Source organism: Ursus americanus, chromosome 33, assembly GCF_024610735.1.
Source record: "Ursus americanus isolate L20-20 chromosome 33, mUrsAme1.1.p, whole genome shotgun sequence".
Lineage (NCBI taxonomy): Eukaryota > Metazoa > Chordata > Mammalia > Carnivora > Ursidae > Ursus > Ursus americanus.
Window position 1 is genome coordinate 20,144,474 of NC_142159.1, and position 27,591 is coordinate 20,172,064.

Below are 27,591 nucleotides of genomic sequence, written 5' to 3' on the forward strand. Positions count from 1 at the left end.
AAAATTAGGACATGCATCGGAGCTGCCCGCAGGCCGGCCAGGAAAGGGCTTCTGGCAAGAGGGGCGTTTTGCACAAAACGCTGAAGGCAGGAAAGGAGAAGCAAGTTAAGGAGCAGAACCGGTGAAAAGAGAAGAGCCCTGGCTGGCCCCTTCCGTCAGGCGCCTGCTCTATTCCCCGTGCAGCCGGTGCGAGTGCGAGTGCTCGTTCCAGCCTCTCTCCGACAGCAAAGGTATGAGGACAGAGGCCCCGCTCAGGGAGGCGGTTCGCTGGATTCCTGGTGTCGTGGAGCTGGAATGGGGAGCAGGGGATGCCAGCCAGCCTCTGCAGGGAACACTGTGGAAAAGTCACGTGACTCCCAGGGTGGAGGTAACCTTGCTGTCAAACAGGCCAGAGGGGCCGGCGGGTCACAGGTCATCCCAGCAGAAATGCATGGAGCTCAGATTCTCCCTTTCTGCCCAGGCCTGCCAGCCACCTTCTATGACCCCGTGCACGAGGCCCACGCTCCCCCCCCTCCCCCAGCCTCCACCTGCTGCAGCAGCAGTGGCCTTGGGGGCTCACGGCCTGCTCCGTGCTGGGTCTGAAAGCACGGAAGAGGGAGCAAGAAAGTACCGGGAGTCAGGGTGCCTTTCCAGTCCTGGGGGCTGCCTGTGCCCGGGGGCAGCTGGCCGAGGTGACAATCCATCCTCCCGCCCCCTTCCAGGCCGGTCCTGGTGTCATCCCCACTTTGCAGATGAACACACTGATTCTCTGAGGGGCTGAGGGATGGCTGCAAGGTCCCCAGAGGCAGCCCAATGACAACAGACAAGTGATAGGCGGCGGCCTGAGAGGAAGGGGAAGAGAATCCAGCGCAAAGGGACGGTGCAACCACATTTTCCCAAGTACAAAAGTGAATATTCCTGGGTGACCCTGAGTCATTAAGAAACGCTGACCTGGGCTCCTTTGAGTCTGGCTGGGAAGGTGGGGTGCACAAGGCTCTAGGAGAGCTTGCTGTCCCAGGAGATGGTCACACGCGGGGGCCCTAAGAGCCCAGGTGAGGGGAGTCAGTCTTGCCTGCAGCGCAGTGTTCCTGGAGCTGGAGCTGGAGGCCCTGAGGGCAGGAGCCAGCAGCCAGTCTTTCCTCAATTCCCTGGCCTCTGGGGCTGAGCTGCACACCCGACCCCACCTGGGGAAGGGTGGCCCTTGTGAACCAACTGCCTGTGCGGGGGGGGGGGGGGGAGGAGGGGGGCAGAGTGAGAGCCCCCCCAATACCCCCAAACAGGTACTGATCAGAATACAACACGCTGGATGGATCTCCAAACTGCATCCGGACCGAATGTAACCCGGGGTTAGTGGATTTTCTGGCATCAGGAAAACCAGAGCCTCGGACAGCAATTCTGAACGTGGAGTGTCATTAGTCTGAGTGCAGCCTCCCTGGTTTTAATTATAATCCCCTCCAGCAGGGCTAGGCAGGGCAGCCCTCCTTCCTTCAGTGCGTCCGGGCTCTGCTCTGGCAGGCTGAGAGGAGAGAGCGGGCCGGGTGGGGATGGAAACCCCGAGGCCAAGCCGTGGGAACTCTGCCTTTGCCTGGGAACGCAGTCTCCACAGGGGAGGGGAACATTCTCCCTCCCCTCAAGGAGGAAGGAGGAAGCCAGGAGGAGGAGGTGATGGTGCAGCACCCCCGGCAAGGGGCCTGAGGCCAAATGTGAGGAGGAAACAGGCCCTGCCTGTACCTACTGCTTCCTCTGCAGGCAGGAGAACCACCTGCCCTCATTCCCCTCCTCCTGCCTGGCCCCAGCCTCTGTCACAGCTGGATTCCGTTTCTACTCTACACCCCCAGGCTGGCTTCCTAAACCGCGATGGGATCCCATCACTCCCCGCCTAAGAGCTTGCAATGGCTCCCTAGTGCCCTCAGGCTGGAGGAGGAGCTGCCCCACGCCAGGTGCCCAAGCCCCACCCCTGCGAGTTGTCCTCTTCTCTCCCCTGCATCTGATCTGCCACAAGTCCGGTGGATTTTCCAAACCTGTCCCAGGGGAGGACTGCGATAGCTTCTCACGACCGCCCCTAATCTGGTCTATTCTCAACAGGACAGCCAGAGGAGGGGCTGCTTCCCTGCTTAAACCAACACATATAATCAAGTCCAAGGCTCACTCCCTGCAAAGCCCCTCCAGGATGCCTGTCATCATCTCCCACTCCCTCCCTGTCCTTTACCCTCCAGCCACACACGCTTCCTCTGTTCCCGTGCTTGGAGAGCTGCCCCCTGACTCTTCCCCATCGGTCTTGAGTTAGACGGTCTGCTTCAGAGAGGCTTTCTCTGGCCCCCTCATGCCAAGGAGGCAACCCCACTGTCCTCCACGCCTCCCCATTTTAATGCTTTTGGGCATGTGCTGCTACTTATCTTTCCCTTGTCTGTTCACTCATTTATTACTTGACTCCCCTCTAAACTGCTGAGCTGTCCTGCTCTTCACGAGATACTCGACACCTAGCCCTGGGCCTGGCAAGTGGCCAGGGGTCAATCGATATTTCTGAAATGAAGGACTCTCTGCGTTTCCAATACCTGGCAGAGTGCCTACTGTTGTGCCTTTGATTAAATTGAACAGAGAAAAGCAGCAGCAGCTGCAGCTGATGGAGGACCTACTAATTACTCAGCTGGTAGGAGCAGGCAAGGCCCGTGGGGGCCCAATGTCCCCTATGCCAGTCCCTGGGAAGGCGGCCAGCCAGGGCCCCATCAGAGTCCTGCACCCCCAGCACACAGCTTAGATTTGGAAATCTGGAGTTGAGTCACTTTCCTCAAGTGACTTCAAAATGAGAGGACAACGGTATCCCCTTGAGGTCCTGCGAATCCCATTCAAGGAGGGATGGGTGCGCTAGAGGCCTGCCTGGCCACACGAAAACACCCACACGCTCCTTCTGTGACACGCACTCAGGCTGGCACCAAGCAGGCCAGGGGAACTGCCTGGAATGGAATGCACCAACCCAGAAAAGCGGCAGGTCAGCACTTTCTGGGATATGCTGCTTTAATATTAAAATATTCATAAAGAGAAGTAATATCGCTGTACACGCGTTTCCTATCTGCAAACGAGGATTAACAACTGTTCCGGCACTTGGCCAGCACGGGGCACGTACTGGCGGCTGCGAGATCGCCGGGGCCCGACTGCCAAGCGCTCCGGCACTGGCCCGTCCTGAGAGCTCCTGACTGTCTCATTCTGCATCGCTGCTGATGTAACCACATCTCCTAACACAGAGCCCCCCAGTCACGTTGCCCCGACAGTCCCCAGTAACTGCTCCTGTGGCTTTTCCACCCCCCAGTCCAAGATCCCAAACAGGGTCACACACGGCACTGGACTGTGTGTGTGGCTCCAGATTCTCCCTAAATCTAGGAGGGTCCCTTTGCCTTCTGTGGGTCTTTGTCGACGTCAAAGCTGTTTTGCTTCCAAGCCAACTAACCCACAGGTGACGTTGTGTCCTCTCGCTGTATTCTATCAGGAGGCCTGTATGGCAGTTTGCCCACTCTGGTGATTTTCTAGTTAATTACACATGGACTAACTAGCTTTCATCTCTCCCCTCTGGCCCCCCGTGAAGAATCTAATCTTCTCATCGTTTTGGATGTTCAACTATCTCATCCTTGTCAATAGCTCTCTCTTCCAACCAGTGCCTGGTTTCTGACCCATCTGTCTCTTGCCTTCTAGAACGAAAAGATGTTCGAGTCACACCTTGTGACTTTGCACTGCCCAACACCTGGGATCCTCCACTTAGGTCTAAGGAGCCCCAGCTCCTTCTCACGGGGAACAGCGCTGAGACACGGCTGTGCACACCAGGCGTGTGCACTGCTCCTGGGGTCACCGCTTCTTTGCTCTTCTGTGGTTTCGACTTATAAAACTTACACATACGTACAGCTGTATAAAATTTATGTAAGTAATATACGTATAAATAAAATCAAAAACATATTGATGCGTCCAACGCCCATCTGACACCTCCCGTTCCAAAGCCCTGTGTCCCACAGACACAATCCTGGTCCTTAACAATACATGTTTACTTATTTGCTCCATTCCACAGTAACAACACAAGTCCGAACGGCACTATCAACAAATCTACATACACTTCAAGATTTGCTTCCCGTTCTTCTGCTCCTGCAAGCCTTTGGATGTATCCCATGAGGAGTACAGAGTAACTCGCTTCATATTTGTGACGTTTTATCCTCAGGGTAAACCCTTTGATGTGGGACCGTTGGGTCAGTGGGCAAATGCATATGTGATTTTGCTCACTGTACCTCAGCGTCCCCCTACTGGGGTCACACCATTTGGCCTTTTTGCCAATTGCGTGAGATGCACGCATGGTGCTGTGAGTTTGCGTTTTTGCCATCTGAGGGGTGAGCAATAAGCGCCCTGGGTGGAGTTAATTTGCATCTTCTTACTCTACTGCTTACACTTTCGGCCCTGGGCTGAAGGCTCTGGCCCCGGGGCCAAGTCCGAGGCTCATGCTGAAGGTGCTAGAGGCCGGGCATCCCAGCAGGGCCAGGAGGGTGAACAACGCGGACACATGGTGCTGGAGATGAAATGCCCGCACCTGTGTAAGGAAGGGCAAGGCGTGCTTTGGGTGTCTGGAGAAACCTCAGGAGCGTGCCCTTCTCCTTTCTGGAGTAAAAAGGCTCCCTGCTGTCTTCAACAGGCAAAAGCAATGTTCTGGAGTTTTGCTCTGATGATCACGGACAAACTGCCAGATGCCTGCCACGGGGCCTGGAGCTCCCTCAGGAGTGCTCTGAGCAAGTGGCCAAGGGTGCTGGTTGCGCTCAGCACAGTCGGCTTGAGGTTCTCTGCCTCTGCCTCTCCCTCTCCCCCTTCCCGCTGGCATGCGTGCGCCCTCTCTCTAAAATAAATACATAAATACAATTTAGATGGTGGAAAGATCCAGCATTGTGCCCCCAGTCTTCCTTGGCATTGCAGAGTCACCGGTTCCTGCTGGCCCCCATGCTGGGCACCCCAAGGTCTCAGGGCGCTGAGAAAAGTAGCCTTGGCTCAGAGGGGACGAGTGGGGAGCGCATGTCCCACCCTCCCAGGCTTGTACCCAAGGGCTGCATTTTAAGGGCTGAGAAACTCGATGCATTAGAAGAGCAGCAGGACTGTGTTCAATGGGAAGGGGTGGCTTTCTGAATCTGTCTGTGTGGCTGCTTCTAATTTGCACCAAGACTCCACAGAGGGTAGCAGGAGCCCCATTAATGCCGAAAATACACATTTACAGACGGGTGATCAGCCTGTACTTTTTGAGCTCAGATCCTACTCTACGGCCAGATTCCATTACAATTTTTAGAAATCTATTTTAGGAACAGAGACCATAAAAAGTGAGGGCCCCACGAAGTGTTCAGGGTTGGGAGTCAGGACACGGGTCCAGGCCCAGCTTCCAGCTTAGCTGGGGCATGTCACTTCACCCCCAGAGCCTGGTCTCCGGCTCTTGCCTTCCCCTCTCTCTCCAGGGAAAGAAGGTCTCCCCAGCATCTCTCAGACCCCACTGTTCCAGAGGCGCGGCTGCTCTGACCCTTCTGGGAACCTGACTCCCAGGCCGGGAGGCACAGGCGCTCCATGGGAGCATAACAGCAGTTGCCTGGAAACCCTCCTTATCCAGGTATCACGTGCTCTTGCTGAGGTTTTCACACGGAAGCCACGCAGGCTGGGGACACGAGCCTCTGCCAGCCAGCCTGCCTCCCTCTCCTGCCTCCTGTATCCTTCCTCCTGCAGCCACCACCCAAAAGCTTTGTTCCTCTGATGTCAACCAAGGATGCACTCCCTGATAGAACAGCTCACTTCTCTAGCTCTGCTCCCTCCCGTCCACCATGCATTGCAATGGTTTTCAGACCCCTCTGTCGTGGCAAAGATCCTGTCTGTTTCAGGTCCACAAAGAATGGAGTGGCCTGTGGTGTGGTCATAAATCATGATGCCGAACGGGTGGGTGGGTGGTCTCAGAGCACGCAGATGAACTTGGAATGGAGGGAAGGATGTGCTCTGGGCCGTGGAGTCAGGGTGCAGTGGAGATGTTCCTTGTCCTGTCCAGCGGGGCAGGTGGGCCCCACGGCCGGCCACCTCGCGGTCACCTGCACGTACCATGAGCGCCCAACCTCCACACCTTTGCGTATGTCAGTCCCTGACCCGGAGTGCCTGCCTGACACCTGTCCACCCACTCAGATCCCATCTGTCGGTCAAGGGCTGTGGGTCTTGCCTGTCTGGGACAGTCCCAGTTCACGCCTATCGTCCGAGCACAACTGTATTTAATAGGCCCTCTTTCTCTTGTGAAACTCTCTCAGTCTAGACAATAAATGGTGCAGTCACTCTGAGTTTAGTAAAAGAATAAGGATAAAGTTAAGAGCAGCAGCTGATATTTAATAAAGGGGTACTTCCTGTTCTAACCTCTTTCTGTGAATTTTCTCGTTGAATCTGGAGGACCCCAGGGCAGGTGCTGTTATAATCCCTGTGCACCCACGGAGACAGGCTGAGCGACTTGCCCGGGTCAAAGGGAGCTTGGTTCTGCCTCTACCACCCACATGACCTTGTGAGCTTCTGTTCTTCATACGTAAAAGGGAGACCGGGAAGCATCCTGCAGGATGGTGAGGAAGATTCCATGAGCTACTGTTCACTTTCCCAGTGTTGATGGCACTTGACAGGTGTTCGGTAAAGGACACTTCCGGTTTTCACTGCTTTCCTGAGAACCTGGGCTGAACTCGGAAACTCAGAGGAGCACCTTCCCTTCCCTGGACGAGCATCTCCTAATCGCTTGGGATGAATAGGGAAATCTCCGCTGGCCTTGCTCCTGGCGCCCATGCAGAGCGTAACGCGGCAGGGAGGAAGCCCCCTTATTGTGGACACTGCCCTCTCCCTATAAATCCCACCCCCAAATTATTCACCACCTTTCCCACCTACTGCTAACAAACTTTGAACCGCAACAGAGGCCACTGTGTCTTGGCATCATACCGCCCTGCTTATTAGGAACAGCTTGGAAAGCCCAGTTCTGAGCGGGGAAAGTCCTCCCACCTGCAGGGGAGCCAAGCCACCCTCACACACCCACCTTCGTGGCAAGCAGAGCCGCCAGCCTGCACCACTCCGGTGTGCCCCACGGCCATCCATCACCTAAGTGAAACAGTCCCTTAAATCTGCTGGCAGCCTGGGGGGTCTGAGCTTCCAGAAGAGCGGGAAGGAGAAGCCCTCTCAGATGAAAAGAAATCCAACAAGAGAAGACAACTGTCTCTAGGGGCTTTACTGGTGGGTATGGAAGATCCCAAAAAGGTGAAAGGGGGCTTTACTGGCTTCTCATTTGAAGAGGGGACACCACACTCCCAGCCGCATGGTCACACACCTCTCAGCGACCCCCCACACTCACCATCGATCAAGTTGTCAGGTGCCTTTGTTCATCCTGACATCTGGCAAAACATACCCAACCAGCTCCTTCCTCTGCTCTTCACCTGGACCCAGTGGCTCTGCCGGGGCTCTAGAGTCCCATGACCAAATGACAGCCATTGACCTTGGCAGGCCCCAAACTCCACAGAAGGCACTCACCCACGAGCTCCAGGCTATGAAGATCTAAACCATTCAGATTCAACGTGCAGTGCCCAAGGAACGAAAGAGATGCAGCTGGGAAGGGGACAAAGGCAGGAGCCCATTGGGAGACAGACTTTGCCCGGAACAGAAACTCCGTCCTCAAGATGCCAACATGAGCCTCATGACAGGTTCAAGGCTCACCTGCCACCGGCCAACACTCGGCCCCGTCCAGGAGAGCAGGTGAGAGGTCTGGCACCGGCAGGGGAGGGCAGGCTGGCCCCTCGATAGTCTTGGTCAGTCTGTCAGCTGTTCGCCTCTGAGGCCTCCTCTGAAGCCATGCTCCTCTGGGAGCTCCAGCCAGAAATGACCCTACTTTGGGGGGACTGGCCCGAGCCCCCTGGTCCACCTCCCTTGGGATGCCACCCAGCGCCACCCCAGACCGTCCTGCCCTTGGAGGAAGCGAGTCTCCCCCCAGTCTGCAGTCACCTGAACTATGAGGAAGAAAGAAAGGGCTGTGCCCTTTTTCTCTACGGACACCAGTGCCCAGCACAAGGATTCCTTAAATGACTCAGAGGCAGGGGAGCACAACGTGCTCCGCTGGTCTCTGTGGCAGGAGACAAAGGTCAGTGCTCAGGACAGCACCGACAGGTCACATCACTAGAAAAGCCAGCCCTTGGGATGCTGCCAGAGCACGAGGACCTTCTGGAATTTGCGACAGACGGTGGGCACGTGCCTGCGGGCCCTCACTCTGCTCTTCCCGCTGTCCTGAGCACCCGCCCAGTGCCAGCCCCGTGGGCCCCGCGAGTATCTTGCCTCTGCTCGCTCCCTCTTCCCCCAGCCCTGCTTTGTGGCTTCGCAGCAGGAATGGGAACAATCATGGAGATACAGAGACAATACACTTCGGAGCCTGCTCTCCAGGTGCTCCTGCCCTTAGAACCTGGAGTCAACAGCCACCTCCCCGAGGAAGTGACAGTCTCAAAGCCTCCAAGTTGTTTTCAATCTACTGCCTTCCCCCCAGGGCCCATTTGTCGAGCCCTTTACCATACGCTGAGCCCACTGCTGCACCCTGGCAGGGAGAGAGAAGGGTTAATAGCACCAGGAAGGCCAACCCTCTAGCTGTACCCCGTCTCCAGGGCAGCTAAGAAGCAAAACTGACCAAGACAAGCCTCTTTCTGGGCTTGGCAGGGGCTGGGGGTACTGAGCAGCCAGTCCTGGCCCATTCCCCCTCCTTCTGCCTGAGCCCGCGCATTCCCGCTAAAGACTTCTTTCTTTCCTCAGGCACCGTGCTCTGCTGGCAAGGCCTGAATCAGAACGATTCTTCTAGATCATGATCCAAAGCTCATGGGTGAGCAACTTCTCTCGAGTTCAGGGGCTGCAAAAGTCAGCGGGCTAAGGGCTGCCAGCTCAGGCTGTTGTGTGCAGGCCCTGAGGTGTCTCTCTGGGCTGGGGAGAGAGTGAGTGGCAGGCCCCGTGGCCTGCAGCGGCTCGGCCGGTGTGACCGGCGACATGCCGTTCTAACACTTCCTCGGTCTGTCGGTGGCATGGGGCTCCTGCCTGGCCTTCTCAGCGGTATTCCATCCCCTCTTGCATTCTGCGTCTGCTGCTCACAGTACATGACAACGGGGCTCCTAAGAACACTCAGCCCCACCCTCCCATTTTCCAGAAGAGACCTGCAGAGGTCAAGGGCAACACGGATGGAGAGCCGCGGCCTCCTGACTGCCCGCTCGGAGGTGCCCCACCACCTCTGGTTCGCAGGCCCAGCTGTTCCCAAGATCCACGTCACAAATGACTTATCATAGAAACAACCGGTTAACCACTTCGACAAGCAGCAGCAGGCCCCCCACGGGGCTGTGCAGGGCACTGATCTAGAGCCAGGCACGCCTTCCTGGGTTTCAATTCCACCTTTCGGCCGGCTACCGCTCTTCCGATCTTCAGTCTGAAAAATGGGGAGGATTATCCGTGGTAACTCATGGGACCTGCAGCCTGTGCGTTCCTCCCGGCCCACAGAACTGTCCGCTACGTACATGCATGTTATAGTAGTCATACGTGCATGAGAAGCCATCGGATTTTAACCTCGATCTCTTCTCTACAACGGTACCTGGCCCTGAGCAGAATGAGAATGCTCCTTTCTAAATTCCTACATTGTTCTGAGTTTTTCGCTCAGTGCCAAAAAAACGCCTCTCCTCGTTTTGTGCCCACACGCCAGGCTCGGGCTCAAAAGCTTGCCTGGTCGGTAGCAGCAGCTTGTGTCCCCAAGCGCTGGCCCAGTCCGCGCGGTCGGAGCTATTTAAAGAGCTAGGCCGGAAGCCCGGGCCACAGACATGTAGCCTCGGAACTCTCGGGTCTCTGCCTGTTCCTGGAATGTGAGCCCAGGAGCCCTGCGTGCTCGGGCCTTGAATGCACGGGGCTCTGCCTGGACTGGCCAGACGCTGCCCACCCGGCACCGGGTCCCCTCCTGTGGCCCGCTGAGGCCAGCACGTGGGACAAGAAGGCAAAGCTGGAAGCTGCCCGAGTCATGGGGCCTGCAGGGGACTGAAATCCTCCCCACCCCAAATGCCCCATCCCCAAGGACTCCTAATTCACCTCGCGCTCCTTTAAACACAGCTTCATTGATTATAAATGACACACAGTCAACTGCACGTATTGAAGGGGGTCCGTCCGAGAGGCTCAGCCTCGTGCATTCCCTGGAAAACCCGTCAGCATCCTCAAGCCAGCGAACTCGCCCATCACCTCCAAGTCTCCAGCTCCCTCGGCGAGCCGCACTCCTGTCCCTCCGCTCTGCCCCGGGCAACCACACATCCTTCCCACTTTACAGAATCGTCTGCATCTGCTAGTCGCACGTAAACGGAATCATACGGGGTGTGCTTTTTTTTCTCCCTGGGCTCTGTCACTCTGCGTAATTATTTTGAGATCCACCACATTGCTCCACGTATCAATAGTTTGTTGCTTTATTGCTGGGTTGAATTCGGAATTCCGTTGTCGAATGTAGCCGTTTGCTGACCCCTGCATCTGCTGATGGGCATGTGGGCTGTTTCCAGCTCGGAGCTTTCACTACTAATACCTCTATGTCCACTTGCGCGCGAGGCTTGGCATGGGCGTTCGCTTCCTAGGTGAGTAAACGCCTAGAAGGGAACGGCTGGGTCGTATTTCATCCCATTGTAAAATTTCCACGTTCCCATGGTACTTAAAATCTTTGAACACACGCGATTTAGTTTTTACTCTGTTCATTGTTTATCACTGGCCTTCTCCCTCTCCTCTGAGGCAGATGGTATTTTTGCAAAGATGGACACAATAATATCTCCCATACCACATACTTTGGACAGCGTGGAGTCTGGCTGGCCTTGCGGCTGGCCTGTCACCAACAGAATGTGGTAGAAGTGATGCTTGGTGACATCTGAGGCCAGGCCATAAGAGCCTCGCAGCACGCACCTTGGTTTCTTAGAACTTTCTCTGCGGGAGCCCTGAGCCTCCAGGTGCAAGTTCTGACCACCACGCGGGTGCTCGGGTTGTCGTTCGCAGATGAGCCCCGGCATTCCCTTGCCACCAACCAAGGCACCAGACGTAAGAGGGCAGCCGTCCGGGACTCTGGTGGAAGTCCCCTGTGGGACCCCTACCGACACTACACGCAACTGAAGAATGGTCCCGTGGAGCCCTGCCAAGCGCCTGACACAAAATCATGACCTATAAGAAAGAGGGTGGTTGTCTTACGCCACTAAGATTTGGGGCCAGTGTGTTCCACGGCAGTACCAACTGGCACAGCCTTCTAGAATGTAAGCTCCACAAGAAATAGATCTTTTGTCTTTTCGCTCATGGATCCACCCCAAGGGCCCAGAACAGTGCCTGCCAAATGGCCCTCAGCAAGTGTTTGTTAAGTAAGTGAGCGGGCTCCTGGGTCAGGTTTTATGCACAATGAAGAGATATCCACTGATCGGAAGCTAACACTGGGAGAGCAGTAACGATCTGTGTCAGGCATGGGAGTTCAAGTTCAAACACTGAGACCTGCAAGGCGCACGAGCCTCCTGGAGCCTCAATTTCCCCAACTGCAGTCAGGCTAACTCTACGTACGTCATGGGGCAGCAGGGCAAGCTCTTTCAGGAACGACGCTCACTCCCCTGGGTCTCTGAGGCCAAGACAGTGTCCCCTGAGGAGCCAATCAGGGCTGAGGAGAATCACGGTTGAGCCCTTGTCAGACTTGACCCCATGTCCACAGCCTTCTTAGGCCAGTGCTCACCCCCGCCCAGCAAGGGTGCCAGCAACTCTGAAGAGGATCTCTCCCTGGTTCACACCAAAGCTCTTCTCCCAGGACAGAGGCCAGTGGGCCTTTCAATTTCCTGCTACAGCCTCAGGGCCATGTCTCGACCCTGTCAGGGTGAGATGGGCACAGGACCTACACAGTGACAGAGGCCACGGCTTCAAGCAGAATTTAATGAGGTTTTGGGCAATGCTTTTTGGAAGGCAATTCTGGAATGTGGCTTTTCTCACAGCACGTTTGTTCTTCTCCTCTCAGTCGATCAATCCCCAACCCTTCCTGGGGAGGGAGTGGGGGTTCATTTAAAGCAGAGGTTCAAGGTCTGAAGCCCTAGCTCACACCTTAAACACGGCCTCTGTGGCAGCCAAGACCACTGGCATTTCTCAAGGCTGCAGTGTGTTCACTGAACTGTGGAGGGAAAGAGGAGGGACAGGAAGAGAAGCTCCTGGCTTGTGTGACTGAGCCCAGCCTTTATTTCCTGGGACAACTTCCAGAGCAAAGACTGGGAATGAATCAACAAATCCTGGTACAGGTCTGCCCCGTTATCCGAAAGTAGAGCGTTCCTAGGAGACCTTTCATGAGCCAAAATGGCGTAAAGCGTAAGAAGCAACTGTCATTCATTTATACGGAAAAATGTGTGAGCATTGCCAGACCCAAAAAATAACCTCTCTTAGGCTCCCCTGATACCTTAGGACACATCTTGCTAACAGATACACCAAATAAATGGAGACCGAGCATAGATGCTCCCAGAAGTGGTTCAAAACTCCGGCGGCTGAATGATCAGAGGTGGAGTGTAGTTGCTGGGGGAGGAGCCTGGCAGGGCCCCCCCTGCTGCTTTGGGGTGCGTGCTGCCCCTACGACGGCTCGCCGTAAAACAAATGCCAAACGCTGTGTTTGCTTTTCGTCTTTTTTTGTCCAAGTAAAAATAAGCCTCTTCAGATGCTTTCAGGTACTAAGATAGGTCTTTTGTAAAAGCCAAGAGGCGCAATGCGAACTTTCTCAAAGGGGGGGAACCTGTATCTCATGGGGCCTCTGAGTGTGTGTTTCCACGTCCAGACCTGCTCCTCCTTCCTCTCTTCCCCATTCCACTCCCTCCCTCTGCCCCCAAGGCCTTCAGAATCAAAGAGGCATCTGCCAAGTATCCGCGAAGAACAGAGGTTTGGAAACCAGACTCTGTGGAGATCAAATAAGTCTTGGCTCCAAAACCTACTATCCCAGAGACCTCAGAAAAATCCCTTCACCTCCCGTGCTGGCGATGGGGAAACTGAGGCTAATAAACACCACCCATCTGGCAGGGCTGTGGGGAGATCTGGGAGCTCACTCAGGCCAGGCAATCAGGAGAGAGCCTGGCACATTCCAAGTGCTAAGTAAGTACCAGTTGTAAGGTTGCTACTCAACAGAGACCCACCTCAGTCATACCTCAATCATCCCACCTGCAAAATGGGTGCATATAGTTGTTTCTTCCCCCCTGATTAGGGAAGAGAGGTTGGGCTCTGGTACATGCTTCCAGAACCAGTACCAGATATGGGAGGGTGAGCCCAAGAGGGTGTCTGTGTCTTTCCAAAAAAATGAGTCTTTTAGTTTTTCTCAGAATAAATGGAGGATTTTCATAATTAGAACATTAATACCTAGCAAAGTCTGCTGTGAATCAGACCCAAAGTGTTGAAGGACAGTCAGGAAGGGCCACTGTTTGGGAAGTGCTGGAGGAGACTGTGGGCAGGTTGCCTTTCCAACTCACAGACCGAACCACTCAGCGTGAAAACCCCCAGACGAGGACATCAGTCACTCGGGTACAGAGATTGATAAAAAGCAAAGTAGCCAAAAGGGACAAAGTTGCTGTAATATGTTGTCAGTCACCAGAACCCCAGACCCTGGGCAGATTCTGGAAATGATTCTATTTAAAATGTTCTCTGTGGTGGACCCACGGAAACAGCTGCCAATGAACCCGCCTCCCTATATCCACAGCCTGGCAGCGCCCCCATCCAGGTGACATGGGCCATGGTCACGTGACTTGCTCTGGCCAATGAGGCATCAGCAGACATGATTCAAGGCGTGGCTTGAAAAGCACCTGTGCGCTGTACTAGGTAATGGAAGATGTTGACAATGAAGGACAGTGGGTGTCCAGGAACTCTGCAACCTTTCTGTATATCTCACACAAAAGAAGATTTATTACATTTTTTTTTTTTTAAACAAGTACTTGCGCATTAGGGTTTGTGCCCTTTCCAGGCATCCAGCTACTTTTCGAAGCAGCTAACCTGCTGGAGACAAATGGCCCAGACAACATCTGCAACAGAACAGCCAAGATTCTGGGCACTTCTTCCACCTGACTATAAATTATTTTCACCTGGATCAAATGTGGAGTCTTAGATGCCTTCAAGCAGGGTCAGGGGGATCTGTTAATATTTAAAAGTGGTCAGTAGTGTATTAGGAAGATGTTTTATCTGCAGAGTTAAAACTCTCTGGAAACTTCCACTAAACTCGAAGACTTGGGAGCTAAGAGTCTTCTACATCAGGGCTGCGGGTCAGAGGGTCAGGCTTTGGGTGGGCCCCCTGCAGGAGCCCCAGGGGCCACCATGCTGGAGCTGGGGCCCAAGAAAAGTGGTAGCTTCGTGTGCACGTCTTCCGGAAGAGGAACATACACATTCAGTCCAGGGTGATAAGCTGCCCGGAAGCTGAACAAGTCTTCGATGGGAGGAATGAACCAGAGAATGGAGTGTGGATGTGGGGAGGGAAGCAGGAAACATCAAGCTGCTTTCCAAACCCACACAGCACCAAGGAGACATGGAAGTGTGTGAGTGAGTGAGTGTGTGTGTGTGTGTAGGTAGGTGGGCAGAGCTATCCCAGCATCGAGGACACATCATTCTATCCGACAGTCACTTGGGCCACCTGCCACCCCACTATCTGCAGGTCCTGTTACATCTGCAAAAGCAGCCAGGGCATGGCCACACTGTCTGGGAACATAAAGGGCACTGGTGTCCCCTCCTGCCCAAGGCCAAAGACATCCTCTGCACCCTAGAACTCTCCAAAGCAGGAAAATCTGTGGCACAAATGCTTATCTACAGGTCTGGTTGGCCATTAAAAAAATGTATTATTCAACTAACTTGCACTGGGTGTGTTGTGGGTTCAAGGCACGTCACCGATTCAGGACAGGGCCTGGGGCCAATCTGCCCCTGAATTCTCTGAGCCATAGGCACAGATCCTAGTGTGTGGAAGTTTTCAGTTTGTTGAATGAGCAAAGGACTGAAGGCTCAGTTGCTTCCGAGAGCTTGGTCTAAGGCAGGTGGCTCATTCTGAGGCAGGGAAAAGGCCTCAACAGGCCTTATTCCTTCTGCTAAAGAAACTCAGACATCGTGTCTTCTCACTCAATGGATCACCTGCTTTGTTGAGCTAACGAGGCCAGCTCTGTGCTCGGTACTGTGCCCTGTAGGAGCCTGGTGAGTGGTGAGCCACAGAGGAAAGCCATGTCCCTCACTACATGCTAAGTCCTCAGAGAGGTCAGCATCTAGGGCTGTGAAGTACCGGGAGCAAAGGGCCTTACCAGCCTCGTCCTCCCGCTCCAACAAACTCCTACAAACGTAGTAGGTGAAAGCAATGTAAACGTATTGTCTTCAGTTCCGGAGGGAGGAGTCGGAAATGGGTCTTGGGAGGTTAAAATTAAGGATGCGTTCCTTCTGGAAGCTCTTGGGGAGAGTCTGTTTCCTGGCCTTTTCTGGTCTCTAGAGGCGCCCATGCTCCTTGGCTCATGGCCCCTGCCTCCACATCTGCAAAGCCAGCACGATGGGGTTGAGTCCTCACACTGAGTCTCTCTTCTGTTATCCCACTTCCTTCCACCTCTGACCTTCTGCCTCCTCTTCCTTCTTTTTGAAGGACTCTCGTGATTACACTGGGCTCACTGGATAACCTGGATAACCCCCATCTCAAGGACATCTGATTAACAACCGTGATTCCCCTTTGCCATGTAACCTGACATATTCACAGATTCTAGGAATTAGGATGCAGGCATTTTGGGGATGGGGGGTGGGGGCATGACCCTGACAACCACAGGCCCTAAACTACCAGACAGAAAAGGGCCAGGAAGGTGTCTGGAGGAAGCAGAGTCTGAACCAGGGCTTGGAGGAGAGAAGGGAGGTGATCCAGGAACCATCTGTATGTAATCACACGTATGTCCTTGTGCTTAAGGGAGAGGGAGGAGATGGCAAAGGTTGGGAGAGGGACATGGGTACCTGCTGGAACACCGCACTTCTGATATGGCCTCCTGCCCCAAACCTCCCCCGTCCCCGAACTTCTGAGCATGGCCCGGAGGTTCTCCACGATCATCTCTCACCACCTCTCTACTGCAAAGCCTTGGCACGGGGCTTCCCTTCTCACCCCACACAAAGACTGTCTTTTTGCCTCTGCTCAAGCTGTTTCCCCTGCAGCAGTACCTGCCCTCTGCCTGCCCGCATCTCCTAAGGGCTGAGGTCCACCCTGCTGACGTCCAAACCCAGCTCCAACCAGGTACTGCGCAGTATTCCTCGCACGCTCACAGCCCCCCTCCCGGGCTTGTTGAGAGGATTAAGTGAGCTAAAGGTCTGCAGGATGTGGCATAGAAACAATGCTCAGAAAGGCTAGCTGTCACCACTACCACCAGCAATATCACTTCAACGGATCCACGAGGAAAGCTGTTTTCATAATGATACTATGACGCTATTTGCCTTTTTTACCATGTATTTGCACTTTGGGTAAAAAAGCAATGCTGGGGAAAATGCTAACATCTTGGCAAAAATAACGGCAGGGCCATCAAACCATATGAGCAGGTATTAGTGGACATGACATTCTTAACACCATGCACTGTTCTTGGGGAAAAAAAAAACGGGGGGGGCACCATTTAACTTATGAACGTCCCTGGTGGAGCAATAAAAATTATTAATTTTATTAAAGCTTGATCCCCAAGTACATGTCTTTAAAAAAAAAAAAAAGAAGTATACTTAAAGCTCTTTCGCCGCATATCAAAGAACAAAGGCTATCTTGAGGGAAACACATCTGCGTGACTGTTGGAGTTGCAAGCTAAACTAGCCACCGTTTCCGCAGAACGCCACGTGTTCTTGAAAGAACAAGTGACTGATCGTATTAACCAAGATACATGGCAAACTACAAAGCCCACGAATGAACTAAGTGAGTCGGCCTGTCACTTCTAAGAAAACTACTGACCATATCTGTTGTCAAAGATAACATCTGAGCTTTCGAGCACAAGCGAGAATTTCAGCAGACTCGACGGGCAACCACGACCTCGAACAGCTTCTCAAGACTCAAGGACTTTCCTGATGCGCCGCGTGGTGATGTGAACAGATGGGACGTTCTGATCGTGGCTCGGGAGGCACGTCATCATTGGGAAGACCAGCATCACTCAGGCGACCGCTGGTGGGTGCTGAAGAACTCATGTGTGGTACAGCAGCCCTCAGAGTGCAAACGAGACCGGCGGCTTTGTCCGCTGTTAGCAGAGCACAAAACCCTCGCGGGATAAAGTGTGCGATACCACCCTGCAGCACATCTCTAAGAAACTACCATTTGGTGAGTTTTCGGATGCCAACAAAGAAAAATACCCACAATTATCCAACAAGGCAATTAATACACTCCTCCCCTTTTCCACCTCCTTATCTGTGTGATGCCAGATTTTCAACCCAAACTGTCGTTTGTCAATCACGGTGGCCTGACTGAAGGAGCAGATATGAGAATTTAGTGGTCTTCCGTAAAGTCAGACATGGAAAAGTCTTTGCAAAAATGTAAAACAACGCTCTCCTCACTCAGATCTTTTTGTTTGGGAAAATAGACTTATTTTTCATTAGAGTTTTTTTTATTTATGTTAACGTGCAATGGGTTTATTGCTGCTGTTTAAAAATAAATTACTGAGGATTTAAATAGGTTTTTGGCTTTAATCTCTAGAATAGTAAATACCTACAGAACTAAGCCACATAAATAAGAACTCTTTGGGTCCTCAATTTTGTAAGAGTGTAAAGTGCTCTGGAGACCAGACAGATGGAGAAATGCTCTCTTAAAAAAATAAAACAGATTTACGAACACAGATCTTCAGTGGAGTGATACATAACGGCAAAGCCAAAAAGAGTGGAAACAACTTAAGTGTCCAATAATCAGAAAGCGGCTAAATAAATTAGGGTGCCTCCATTTGCTAGAACGTTATGTAGTCATTAAAAATTATGCTTTCAGAGAGCATTTATTGTGAGAAAATGCTCAGCACACTCGTCACGCCGTTAAAAAAAGGGCAGAAGCAAATGTTCCCGATCATGTTTCTGTAATGCCTTGATTCTCGAGGGGGATCAGGGGAACTGAGGGGGGCTGAGGAAATCGACAGACTCTCCAGAGGGGTCCCATGGGCTCCACGCTCCCCACCACGTGCAGAGCTGGAGGGACTCCGTTACATTTAAACACACATGACACCTTTCTTTCTTGAACAATCCTTCCCAACTTCTGTCTTTACACTCATGACGAGACCGAACTCCTAAACCTAGCATTCCAGACTCATCCCCAAAGAAACAGAGGAATCTTCTACACCCTGTTCTCCCCAAATGGGATTCTTGTCTTTGCTTTGACACTGGAAGCCGGGGCTGATGTTCCTGGTGTTTGCTTGAGTTCCTGAACCTCTCCCGTTCTGGACAACTCTGGTCTCATCCCACCTCCAACCAAAGACAGGGGCAGGTAGGTAGGGAACCGCCAGGGAGGGAATCTTTGGGGGCTTCGCGTTTTCCCACCGCAGGGACGCCGGCTGTTAACAAGGGTCACCCAACATCTGCCACTTACTTGGTTTGCACATTTATTCTCATTCTCCTCATTACAGGCATATAAATCCCTTTTCACGGCCCAGCCTCCTTCTGCCCACATCTGTCTGCAACTGACTCACCACGTGCTGTGGCTGGGAGGAAGCATCTCATTTATGACTTTGCAGAATGACAGACAGGACGCTTGGGCTGGCTGAAGGTGCCCACTGCTTTTTGGGAACACTGCTACCCTGCTTGGATAGGCTGAGGGGCTCTAAGGCCTGGGCCACCCCCCAAAGGGAAATCAGGAGACCAACATCTCCAGGCAGACCTGAGGAGGTGTGCCAAGCCCTCTCATCTGATAATCACTAAGTATTTGCACTAATGGTACTAGGCACTGGGCCAAGCACTTTATATCTCATTTAATCCTGATGACAGCCCTCTGAAGTAGCTGTTATTGGCCCCAGTTGTAAGAGAAACAGCTTTGTTATTGTTATCCTCAGCAAGAGAACGATAGAGTTCAGAGAGGTTAAGGAATTTGCCCGAGGTCACACAGCTAGTAAGTGGGAGAGCAGGGATTCCAGCCCAGTTCTGGCTCCAGAGTCTGCTGTCCACACTGCTGAGCTCGGGTGGCCTCCCGTCTCTCCCGTCCATGCCGGCGGAATCCCCAGAGGGAAGACGAGGTGTGTTCATGTGGTGGAGAAAGCTGCTGACTCTGCTGGCTATTAGCTCTGTAACCTTGACCAAGTTCCTCAACTGCCCTGAACCTCATTCAGGTGACTTCATCTGGGCAAGGGGGTTAATCTTGGTAGGACCGGGGTGATTGACAGATCCGGGGCTGGCACACAGTAGGTACTCAATAATGTTTCCTATCATAAATACTGACAGTCCTTATGTTGAGGTTGTTGTTTACAAAGGAGCTGCCCCATCCAGCAGATCTCTGTGTCCCTGGGTGACCTTTGGTGACAGATAAGGCCCCTTACAGCACAGAGCTAGGAAAATATGTCTGCCCAGCTCTGTGTCCTGTGGGCCGAGGGGAGAAGGACGCACATCGTAACAGCCGGCTCTCTGCCCCCACGGACATCACCGCAATGAATTCACCACCACTGTCCCATCACTCGGACCAGGCCGCTGAGGTCTGCAGAGGGTGGGCAGTCTGTCCCAGGAGCTGGGGGGCGGTGGCGTCAGTGAGCTTCCACTGAGCCCCCTGTCCATTCCTTTGGTCCCAGAAACAGCTTAGAGAGGTTCTGCTTCCCCTTCCAGGTCCAGAAGGGCGGATGGGGGTGAGGATTCTTTCCCTGGGTAAGAACAGGGAAGGCAGGCTTCCCTGTCCCTGGGATAAATACTGGCACAGGTGGTTGAGACCGCTTCTGAGGCAGTCCCAACTCTCCACAGGGTCATACAGCTTAGGGAGACCAGAGGACGTCAGCTCGCACAGCCCCGGGCCCGGCGGCGCTGCCTCGGGGAGATTCCCGCGGCTTGTGGCTTGAGTCTCCATCCGGAGGGAGCAGGGGATGTCAGGAGGCCTCTGGAAGCTGGGAAGCTTGCACAGAACTGCCTAGACTCCCGGGCGGTTGCACGGAGAGGAGAGTGTGCGTGGCACAGTGACGTCCCAACCACACGGCATCGGCTGGACCACGGCACGTACCACCCGCCCGCTCCGGCCTGAAGACACCGCTGTCTGAGCGGCCCCACTGGAAACAAAACCCCAACAGGAAAGGGTGCTCCTCATAGCTGGACCAGGACACCCAGCGAGAAATTTTAGGTCCCAGCTCTCCCCACAGGCCGGCACGGCCCAACCACCAAGCTCTTGCCAAGAGGAATCTTTGGCTCTCGATTTTGGCTCTTTCCCTGGATGTCCCCAGGCCGAGGGGAGCAGAGATACCCATCAACCTGAAATGCTCCTCCTGATGGTGACAGGAGACAGAGACAACTTCTTTAAGCCGCTCTGTTTTGGAGTCTTTTTCTGACAGCAGCCTGAAATCAACCTAAGTAAGAAATCCGCTTTGGCTTCCAAAATGAAGTTTCCAGAGTATTTATCGTTCTAGGAAATATAAGTGGAAAGCAGGTTGCCAAGTTTTATTGCCTTTTTCTTTTCCCCAGGAGTATCAAAGGCAGTAAGGGGGCCTCAAGACAATGTTTTGTATCAGAGTTTTCTAAACACTGTTAAAGGATGATTCCCCCAACCTTTCTTGAACTATCTTTCGAGACCCCTCCCAAAGCCCACGGCAGATGGCTCCCAGGAGAGATGGGTTCAGCCGCCGGTGGCCCAGGCCAGCTCTAAGGAAGGCCGGCTGCACACGTGGGCCCACTGACTGCATTTCCTCCAGCAGTTTCTGGCGGCAGACACACCGGCCACGTGGAGGTTATGCGTGGCCCAGCTCTGTGAGAGAGCACCTGGGCTCCCATACCACTTCCTCCCCCGTCTTCTCGGAGGGGACACTGGACACTGTGCTTCTCAGAGGGGAGCTCCTCCAGGCCAACCACAGGAGAGGGGGCCCGAGCCCTCCCTGGAGAGACCACTACACTGAACAAGAGTGGCGTGTGGTGAAGGGACGCTTCCTCCCGCAAAGAATTCAGTGCCTCCACACTGTCCTGTGACAGGACGTGTTCAAGGGCCTTGACAGCGCTGAGAGAGAGGAGCCCAGTGGCGGGACCAGCAGCCTGGTTTAGCAGAGACGCCCACCTGCCATTCATGCCTCAGAGAGAGGCGACCCTGCATGACCATGATGGAAAGCATGTGTTGGTCACAGGGACGTGGGAACGATATGAGCTTCCAACACTGCAAGAGGCAGAATTCTACTGAGGAAGGGACAGGGCAGCCTCAGCTGAGGGTCTAGGCACCGGGAGACCCCCATGTCCATGCCACTCCCCCTGCAGAGGCAGAACCCTGGTTCCTCGGCGCCCCTGTGGCCCAAGCCTGGGCCCCAGGCGAGGGAAGGGAGGAAACTGCCACCAACCAGTCACTTACCCTGCAAGGCTTCTTTGGCTCTGGCTAGCTCCTGCTCCTTCTGGGCCAGCTGGACCCTGAGCTCGGTGGCCGAGAGGACCTCGGAGGACTTGCCGCCCTGGGACTCCTCCAGGTCCTTCGTCAACATCTCCTTCATCTGGCGGAGAAGGTGGACTTCCTCCTGGAGCCGAGACACTTCTTCCCGCAGGAGCACTAGGGGAGAAGGGCACACGGTTAGGGGAAGGGGACGCTGGCTCCTGCTCGCTCACCTTTTCTGGGGACAGTTCTAAGGTGCTTTGGCTTGTCCTGTTTGCTCTGCATTCGAGGCCCTTCCTACATGTGGGTTGGGAGGAAAACTCCCGAAGTCGCCGAGCTGGGTTTTAGATGCACTATCTGATTTCATCCTGCAAAAACCTTCTGAGGCGGCTACCATCGTCGCCCCCATTTCACAGATGAGGAAGTTGAGGCTCGGCGAGATTACATCGTAAATAGTAAGCGGGTAGCAGAGCTGGGATTTGTACTCAGACTTGGCCAACTCCAGAGCCTGAGCTCCCAGTCTGACACTCAGGAAAGAGTCCCCAAAAGGCACACTTGACACGTGTCACGGAACACGGAGATCTGAGGAACCCAGCACCACGCCGAGACAGGACTTGGGCATCCATCCACACGTGAACATGCAGGACAACGGGGTCAAGTGAGCAGTAACGATGGTGACACCATGGACAGAGGTTCCCACACCACTTAAACCCGACCCTATGTTCTTGAGGGCCCAGGGATGAGGCCGAGGAGGATGCGGCCTCCCTCTGGGTCTGGGGGCCTTGGGAAGGTACTGAGGAGGTGCGCCATCGCCCACCACCCCCAGGAGTCTGTAGGCCAGCTCAGTCCTGCAGATCGACTGATACACCTGAGCCAGGGGGCGCCTGGGTGGCTCAGTCATTAAGCGTCTGCCTTTGGCTCAGGGCGTGATCCCAGGTCCCTGGGATTGAGCCCAGCATCAGGCTCCTCCGCTGGGAGCTTGCTTCTTCCTCTCCCACTCCCCCTGCCTGTGTTCCCTCTCTCGTTGGCTGTCTCTGTCAAATAAATAAATAAAATCTTTAAAAAAAAAACAAACACCTGGCCAGGTCTCGTCACCTGACCCACAAAAGACACGGAGCTGCAGAAGGTGCTAGAAGTGGGGGTCAAGCAGCCTCATTAGGCCAGATATACCTCTGCTAGAGCGTTTATAGAGCAGACTTGTGGTCAGGACCCTCACCTCATTGGTTAGAGGAGATTCGAAATTATTCTCTGAAGCAGGCCCTTGACAACATGGCCTCTGCTTCATCGCTAAACTCATGCATTGCTCTCCCTCCCGCCACACTGGTCTCTCTCTTCACGACACACCAAGCTCTTTTCGGCTTCAGGGCCTTTACCCTCACTGTGCCCTGCACCTCGAACACCCTTTCCTTGTTCTTCCTGTGGCTGCTTCCTCACTGGGCCCTTCAGCCCACGCCACCTCCTCAGAGAGGCCTTCTCTCACCACCGTGTCTCATCCTGTCACAGGAGCTGGGGATCAGCCCTTCCCTTGGGAGTCACGGCTGTGCCACAGCCTTAGAGACACCGGCTGTCTGGTTTGGTTCCCTCGCTGACCAGGCATGTGACCGTGAGCACGTCCCTTACCCTTTGAGGCTCAGATGCCCCCAAACGGGTCTAACCCTCATCGGACTGTGCGGCTCCGACAAGACTTAGGAAGCAGCCCCCTGTCAGACAGGCCTGTGCAGGAGGTCCCCAAGGTCCACAGGAGCGCTCGGCAGCGAGGCCGCCGTTTCCCGGGACGCCCTCCCTCGGAAGCACTCCGCCCTGCGCTGTCAAGGCGAGCAAGGCAGAGTCAGGTCCAGGGCGCGGGGCAGGCCGAGCAGAAGCAGAGCTAAGGCCTCAAGGACTTGCGGTCCCTCCAGCGCCACAGGCCTGGCGAAGAGGCAGTTTTGACTTTGACCCGTCCCTTGCCCCCCTCTCATCACCTTCTCTGAGGCCTCCCGGGTTCAGCTGTCATGGATGCGAGGGGAGGTGTCCCTGCCCTCCCGGTGCCTCCTTCGCCCACCTCCGGTCTCCCCACAGAAGCCTGAGGGCCCCCCTGAAATGCCAAGCTCAGTAGCTCACTCCCTGCTGAAAACCCTCCCGGGCTGCCGTCCCAGAGCCGCCAGGCAGCAGCCTCGCCGGCCCTCTCGGACCTCCTTCCAGCCCCGAAGGCGTAGATGCATCCTGCCTCCGGGCCGCGGGGATGGCTTCCTCCCCTCCTCACAGCCCCGCTGTCACCCCCTCAAGAGACCTACAGCAGCCCCCACCTGACAACCTGAGCAAAACCCCTACGTGGTGGGAAGCCCACCTGTACCGTGTCCACACGCCCAGCGGGCACACCTCCCTGCAGGCAGGCCCGGTCACACTGTCCCGTCCCTCTTGCTGTGGGGTCTGAGGTGCCCTGAACAGTGTGTGATGACACACGGACAGCTGAGCCGACTCCCTCCACCCATCTCTCCAGCCAACAAGAAATTATGGGCATTTTCCCCATGGCAGACACCCCACCAGGCACTGGGGACCCTTGGGTGAGTGTCGCAGACAGGTCCCATCCTCAAGCTGGCACATTCCCAGATCCCACCGTGAACATGGGCCGAAGGACCCCAAAGCTGCACTCTGGGAAGGCAGGCCACGCAAGGGAGTGCCTGGCTGCTCTCACATTAAGGGGCTCAAGTACAGGCTGGGAACTGCCCAACTCTCAGCAAAACTGGAAAGCAGGAGGTTGACTGTGGCTGCTCGCCCCCTCACTCCGGTCAAACATGTGCAGGCTGCCTGCACTGCAGCCCAGCATAGAGTGTTCAGAAAGGACGCGGGAGCAACACCCTTGGCCTCAAGAAGTCTCCAGTGAGCAGAAGCAGCACAAACAAGTAAGCATAACACAGAGAGAGCACTGCATGGGCTTGGGGGCAGAAGGATATTTGAAATAGGCCTTAGAAGATGTAGGGGGTGGTAAGCAGACGAAAGAGCAGAGCAAAGGCTAGGAGGCTGGAAAGCCAGAGGCCCCTGGATCAATGAGTGGAGGGAGTGACTGAGTACGAGGTGAGAAAGCAGGAGGAAGCCTGGAGAGGTATGCCAGGGTCAGATTATATAAGGTCTTAACCCTCACCACCTCTCTACGACCCCAGCCCTGCCTGGCCATCTTCTAGCAGTACTGAAGACTCTGGAATTGTCATTCTTGCTCCCTGCCATAGACTGGATGTTTGTGTCTCCCCAGAATTCACGGTGAACCCTAATCTGGGATGGTATTTGCAGGTGCAGCCTTTGGGAGGTGATGAGGTCAAAAGGGTGGGGCCCTCATGAGTGGGATTTGCGCCCTGATAAGAGAGACCCCAGAGAGCTTCCTTGTCCCTTCTATCACTTGAAGACACAGCGAAAAGACAGCTGTCTACACACCAGGAAGAGGGTCCTCACCAGACTCTGGACCTTGGACTTCCGGCCTCCAGAATTTCGAGGAACACATGTCTGTTGTTCACGAGCCGCTCAGTCTATTGCATTTTTGTTAGGAGCCAGAATAGACTGATCCGCTCTTTCGTCAGTTCTCCTAGGGTCGGTCCCCACTCAACTGTCACCAAAGTCTACTTCACAATAAGGTATGAGTGATTGCTAATGTATCCTCATTTATATTTCCATTATCACACAGCTGGAGACAAGTTGGTTTGTATTTATTTGTTTAGGGATGTGACTTCTGGGCTTCCTTAGACCGTCCTGAAGGAGCCAGTAAGCTTGTCTACGACGTCTATGCAGATGGCAGAGAATTTCAAGACGCCTGGCTTCGAATCCTGTCCTGGCCAGGGCCCAGCTGTGACCGTGAGCGAGCCCCATCATCTCTCTGGGTCTCAGGTATCACATATGCTACACGGGGATCATGCTACCTGTTGAGGGTTGCCAGAGCTAGGGAGGAAAAAAAAAAAAAGCGCAAAGCCCCTCCCCCCCAGATGCATAGTTAAATTTGAATTTCAGATAAACGAATATTCTTTCGGATAAGCATGCCCTAGATATTACATGCGACATAACCTAAAATTTATTCGTTGCTTCTCTGACATTCAAATGTCACTGGGTGTGCTGTGTTTTATCCAGCAACACTACTCCCATCCCACGGGGATTCTGGCACAATGATATGGGACAGTCACGAGAAAGGGCTTTGCCAGAGCACCTCAGAGGAGGGAGGTGGTAAAGGCAAAGAACAGTCTGGCCCAGCCTTCTCTGCACCCCTGCAATTAGATAAGAGCAGAGCACAAGATGGGATCGGGTGGCCCTGTCCTTGGCTAACAGTGGCGAAGGCGGATTCTTCCTGCGCTCACCTTTCTAACAGGTGTACCTGACACCTAGGCCCCGCCCCTCACCTCAGACCCCGAAGCAGCAGGAGGGCGGGACGGAGGTGCAGCACCTGCAGGAGCCAAGTTGTAGGAGACCAGGCTGGAAAAACAACTTTATGGAAAGAGAGAGGCTTGTCGGAGCTTACTAACTGCACCTGCCCTGGCTGGGTGTCTAAACCCAGATCTCGCACACCCTGGGGATCCTTCCAGAGACAGAGACTCGGCACAACCCTGGGACGGCAATCACAGACAGACGCACAAGACTGAGCCCATTTATGGGCGGACGGGCACTTCCCCTCTCTGGGCCTCAGATGCCACACCTATAAAATGGAGGTGAAGGGAATAAAGGAGACAGACGTGTAACACACTTACACATGCTCGGCAGTGAGCATCGTGTGTGTGGGCCACTGGACCCACAACTCCCTTTCCACTCTGTGCAGAGGGGACTGGCCACGTTGCTCAGTGAAGAAGCTGGAGTTGGAAGATCTGGGCTTGTGCCTCAGGGGAACTGCTGTGTGACCTTGGGCAAGTTGGTGTTCCTCTCTGGGCCTTCCAACTCTTCATGAATCTGGAGGACTATTACTGATTGTGCATTTCTTCCCTGGGCGGGAACAGGGTCCCTACTCTGGTCTACAGCTGTCATGCAGCTCAGGAAGCCAGAGGCTGGTCACAGGTAGCGAAGTAAGCGTAAATTAATTAAAACGAACAACTCAGTTCCTCAGTTACACTGGCCATGTTTCAAGTACTTGTGGATAGCCAGTGGCCAGTGTTGGACACTGCATAGAGACCACTCCCACCATGCATAGAGTTCTCCTGCTCAGTGCTGGCCTGCAGGGCACAAGACACAGAAAGAAAAGGGGGAAAGTGGAATTTATTAAGTGCCTGGTCCAGCACAGGCCCACAGACACCCCGACAGAAGGAGCCTTTGGCCAGTCTCAGGAGAGCTGCTGAGCAAGAAGCCACTATTTCTGGAGAAACCATCCTGGCCCTTGCCCAAGGGTGGAAAAAGGGAAGATAACTGTGTACCCTTCTGCCAACGCTGGGCAACCCCACTGCCCTCGGACCTCAGGGCAGGGACTTGGGTAGTGGTTAAAAAGGGCTGGTGCCGGAAATGCCACAGACTCAACAGAGCTCTCTGGGCCAAGGAAGCCAGAAGTAAGCGTTGCCTGGGAGACAGAGGCTCTCCTGACCCAGGGGAAGCTGCCGTTACCAGGGTGCTACCCTGGGAGGGGGTCATATCCACTCAAAGGTGGCAAAGGGAGCCAGGGCAGACCCTGCCCTTCTCTGTCTAGCACACCTCCTTTTGTTTGCAAGAGCAAACACTTCTCAGCCTCCCTTGCAGCTAGGGTTGTCCAGGTGACTCGGTTCTGGTGAGCAAGATGTCAGAGAAAGCCCCTGAGGTGGCCTGTCCTTTAAGAAAAAAGGGCTTTGCCCCTTCTCTGCCTTCTTGCCTGGAAAGTGGACTTGTGGCTGGAGCTGCAGCAGCTACCTTGTAACAAGGAGGCAATGTGCACAGGACCAAAACGCTCCAAGAGGGAAGAACGACCATGGGGCCCGGACAGCACAGCTCAGCCTGGCCCCTGCATTGAGACCTAGAGCAGCACCAGCTGGGCAGGGCTGCCTGGGGCAGGAGAGCCTCTGACTTCCCTGCTGAATCACCACATCACCAAATCAAACCACTGTGGCCCACGCTGCAGGCTGAGTCTGAGCTCAGGCAGCTGCTAAGGACTCAGCTGTGGCATCGGGGGGAGAGGGGATGTGGAGAAATAACAC

General features: G+C 54.3%; 1 protein-coding gene across 3 annotated transcripts in view; it reads right to left on the reverse strand.

Annotated features, from left to right (window-relative positions):
* Positions 1-27,591, reverse strand: part of KAZN (kazrin, periplakin interacting protein) — a 1,013,652-nt gene that overhangs the window by 92,649 nt on the left and 893,412 nt on the right. For all 3 annotated transcript variants that reach the window (XM_087858295.1, XM_045774724.2, XM_087858294.1), the window contains one exon: positions 21,473-21,664. In XM_087858295.1, the coding sequence (XP_087714421.1) occupies positions 21,473-21,664 (192 nt within the window). The remainder of the gene's footprint in view (positions 1-21,472; positions 21,665-27,591) is intronic.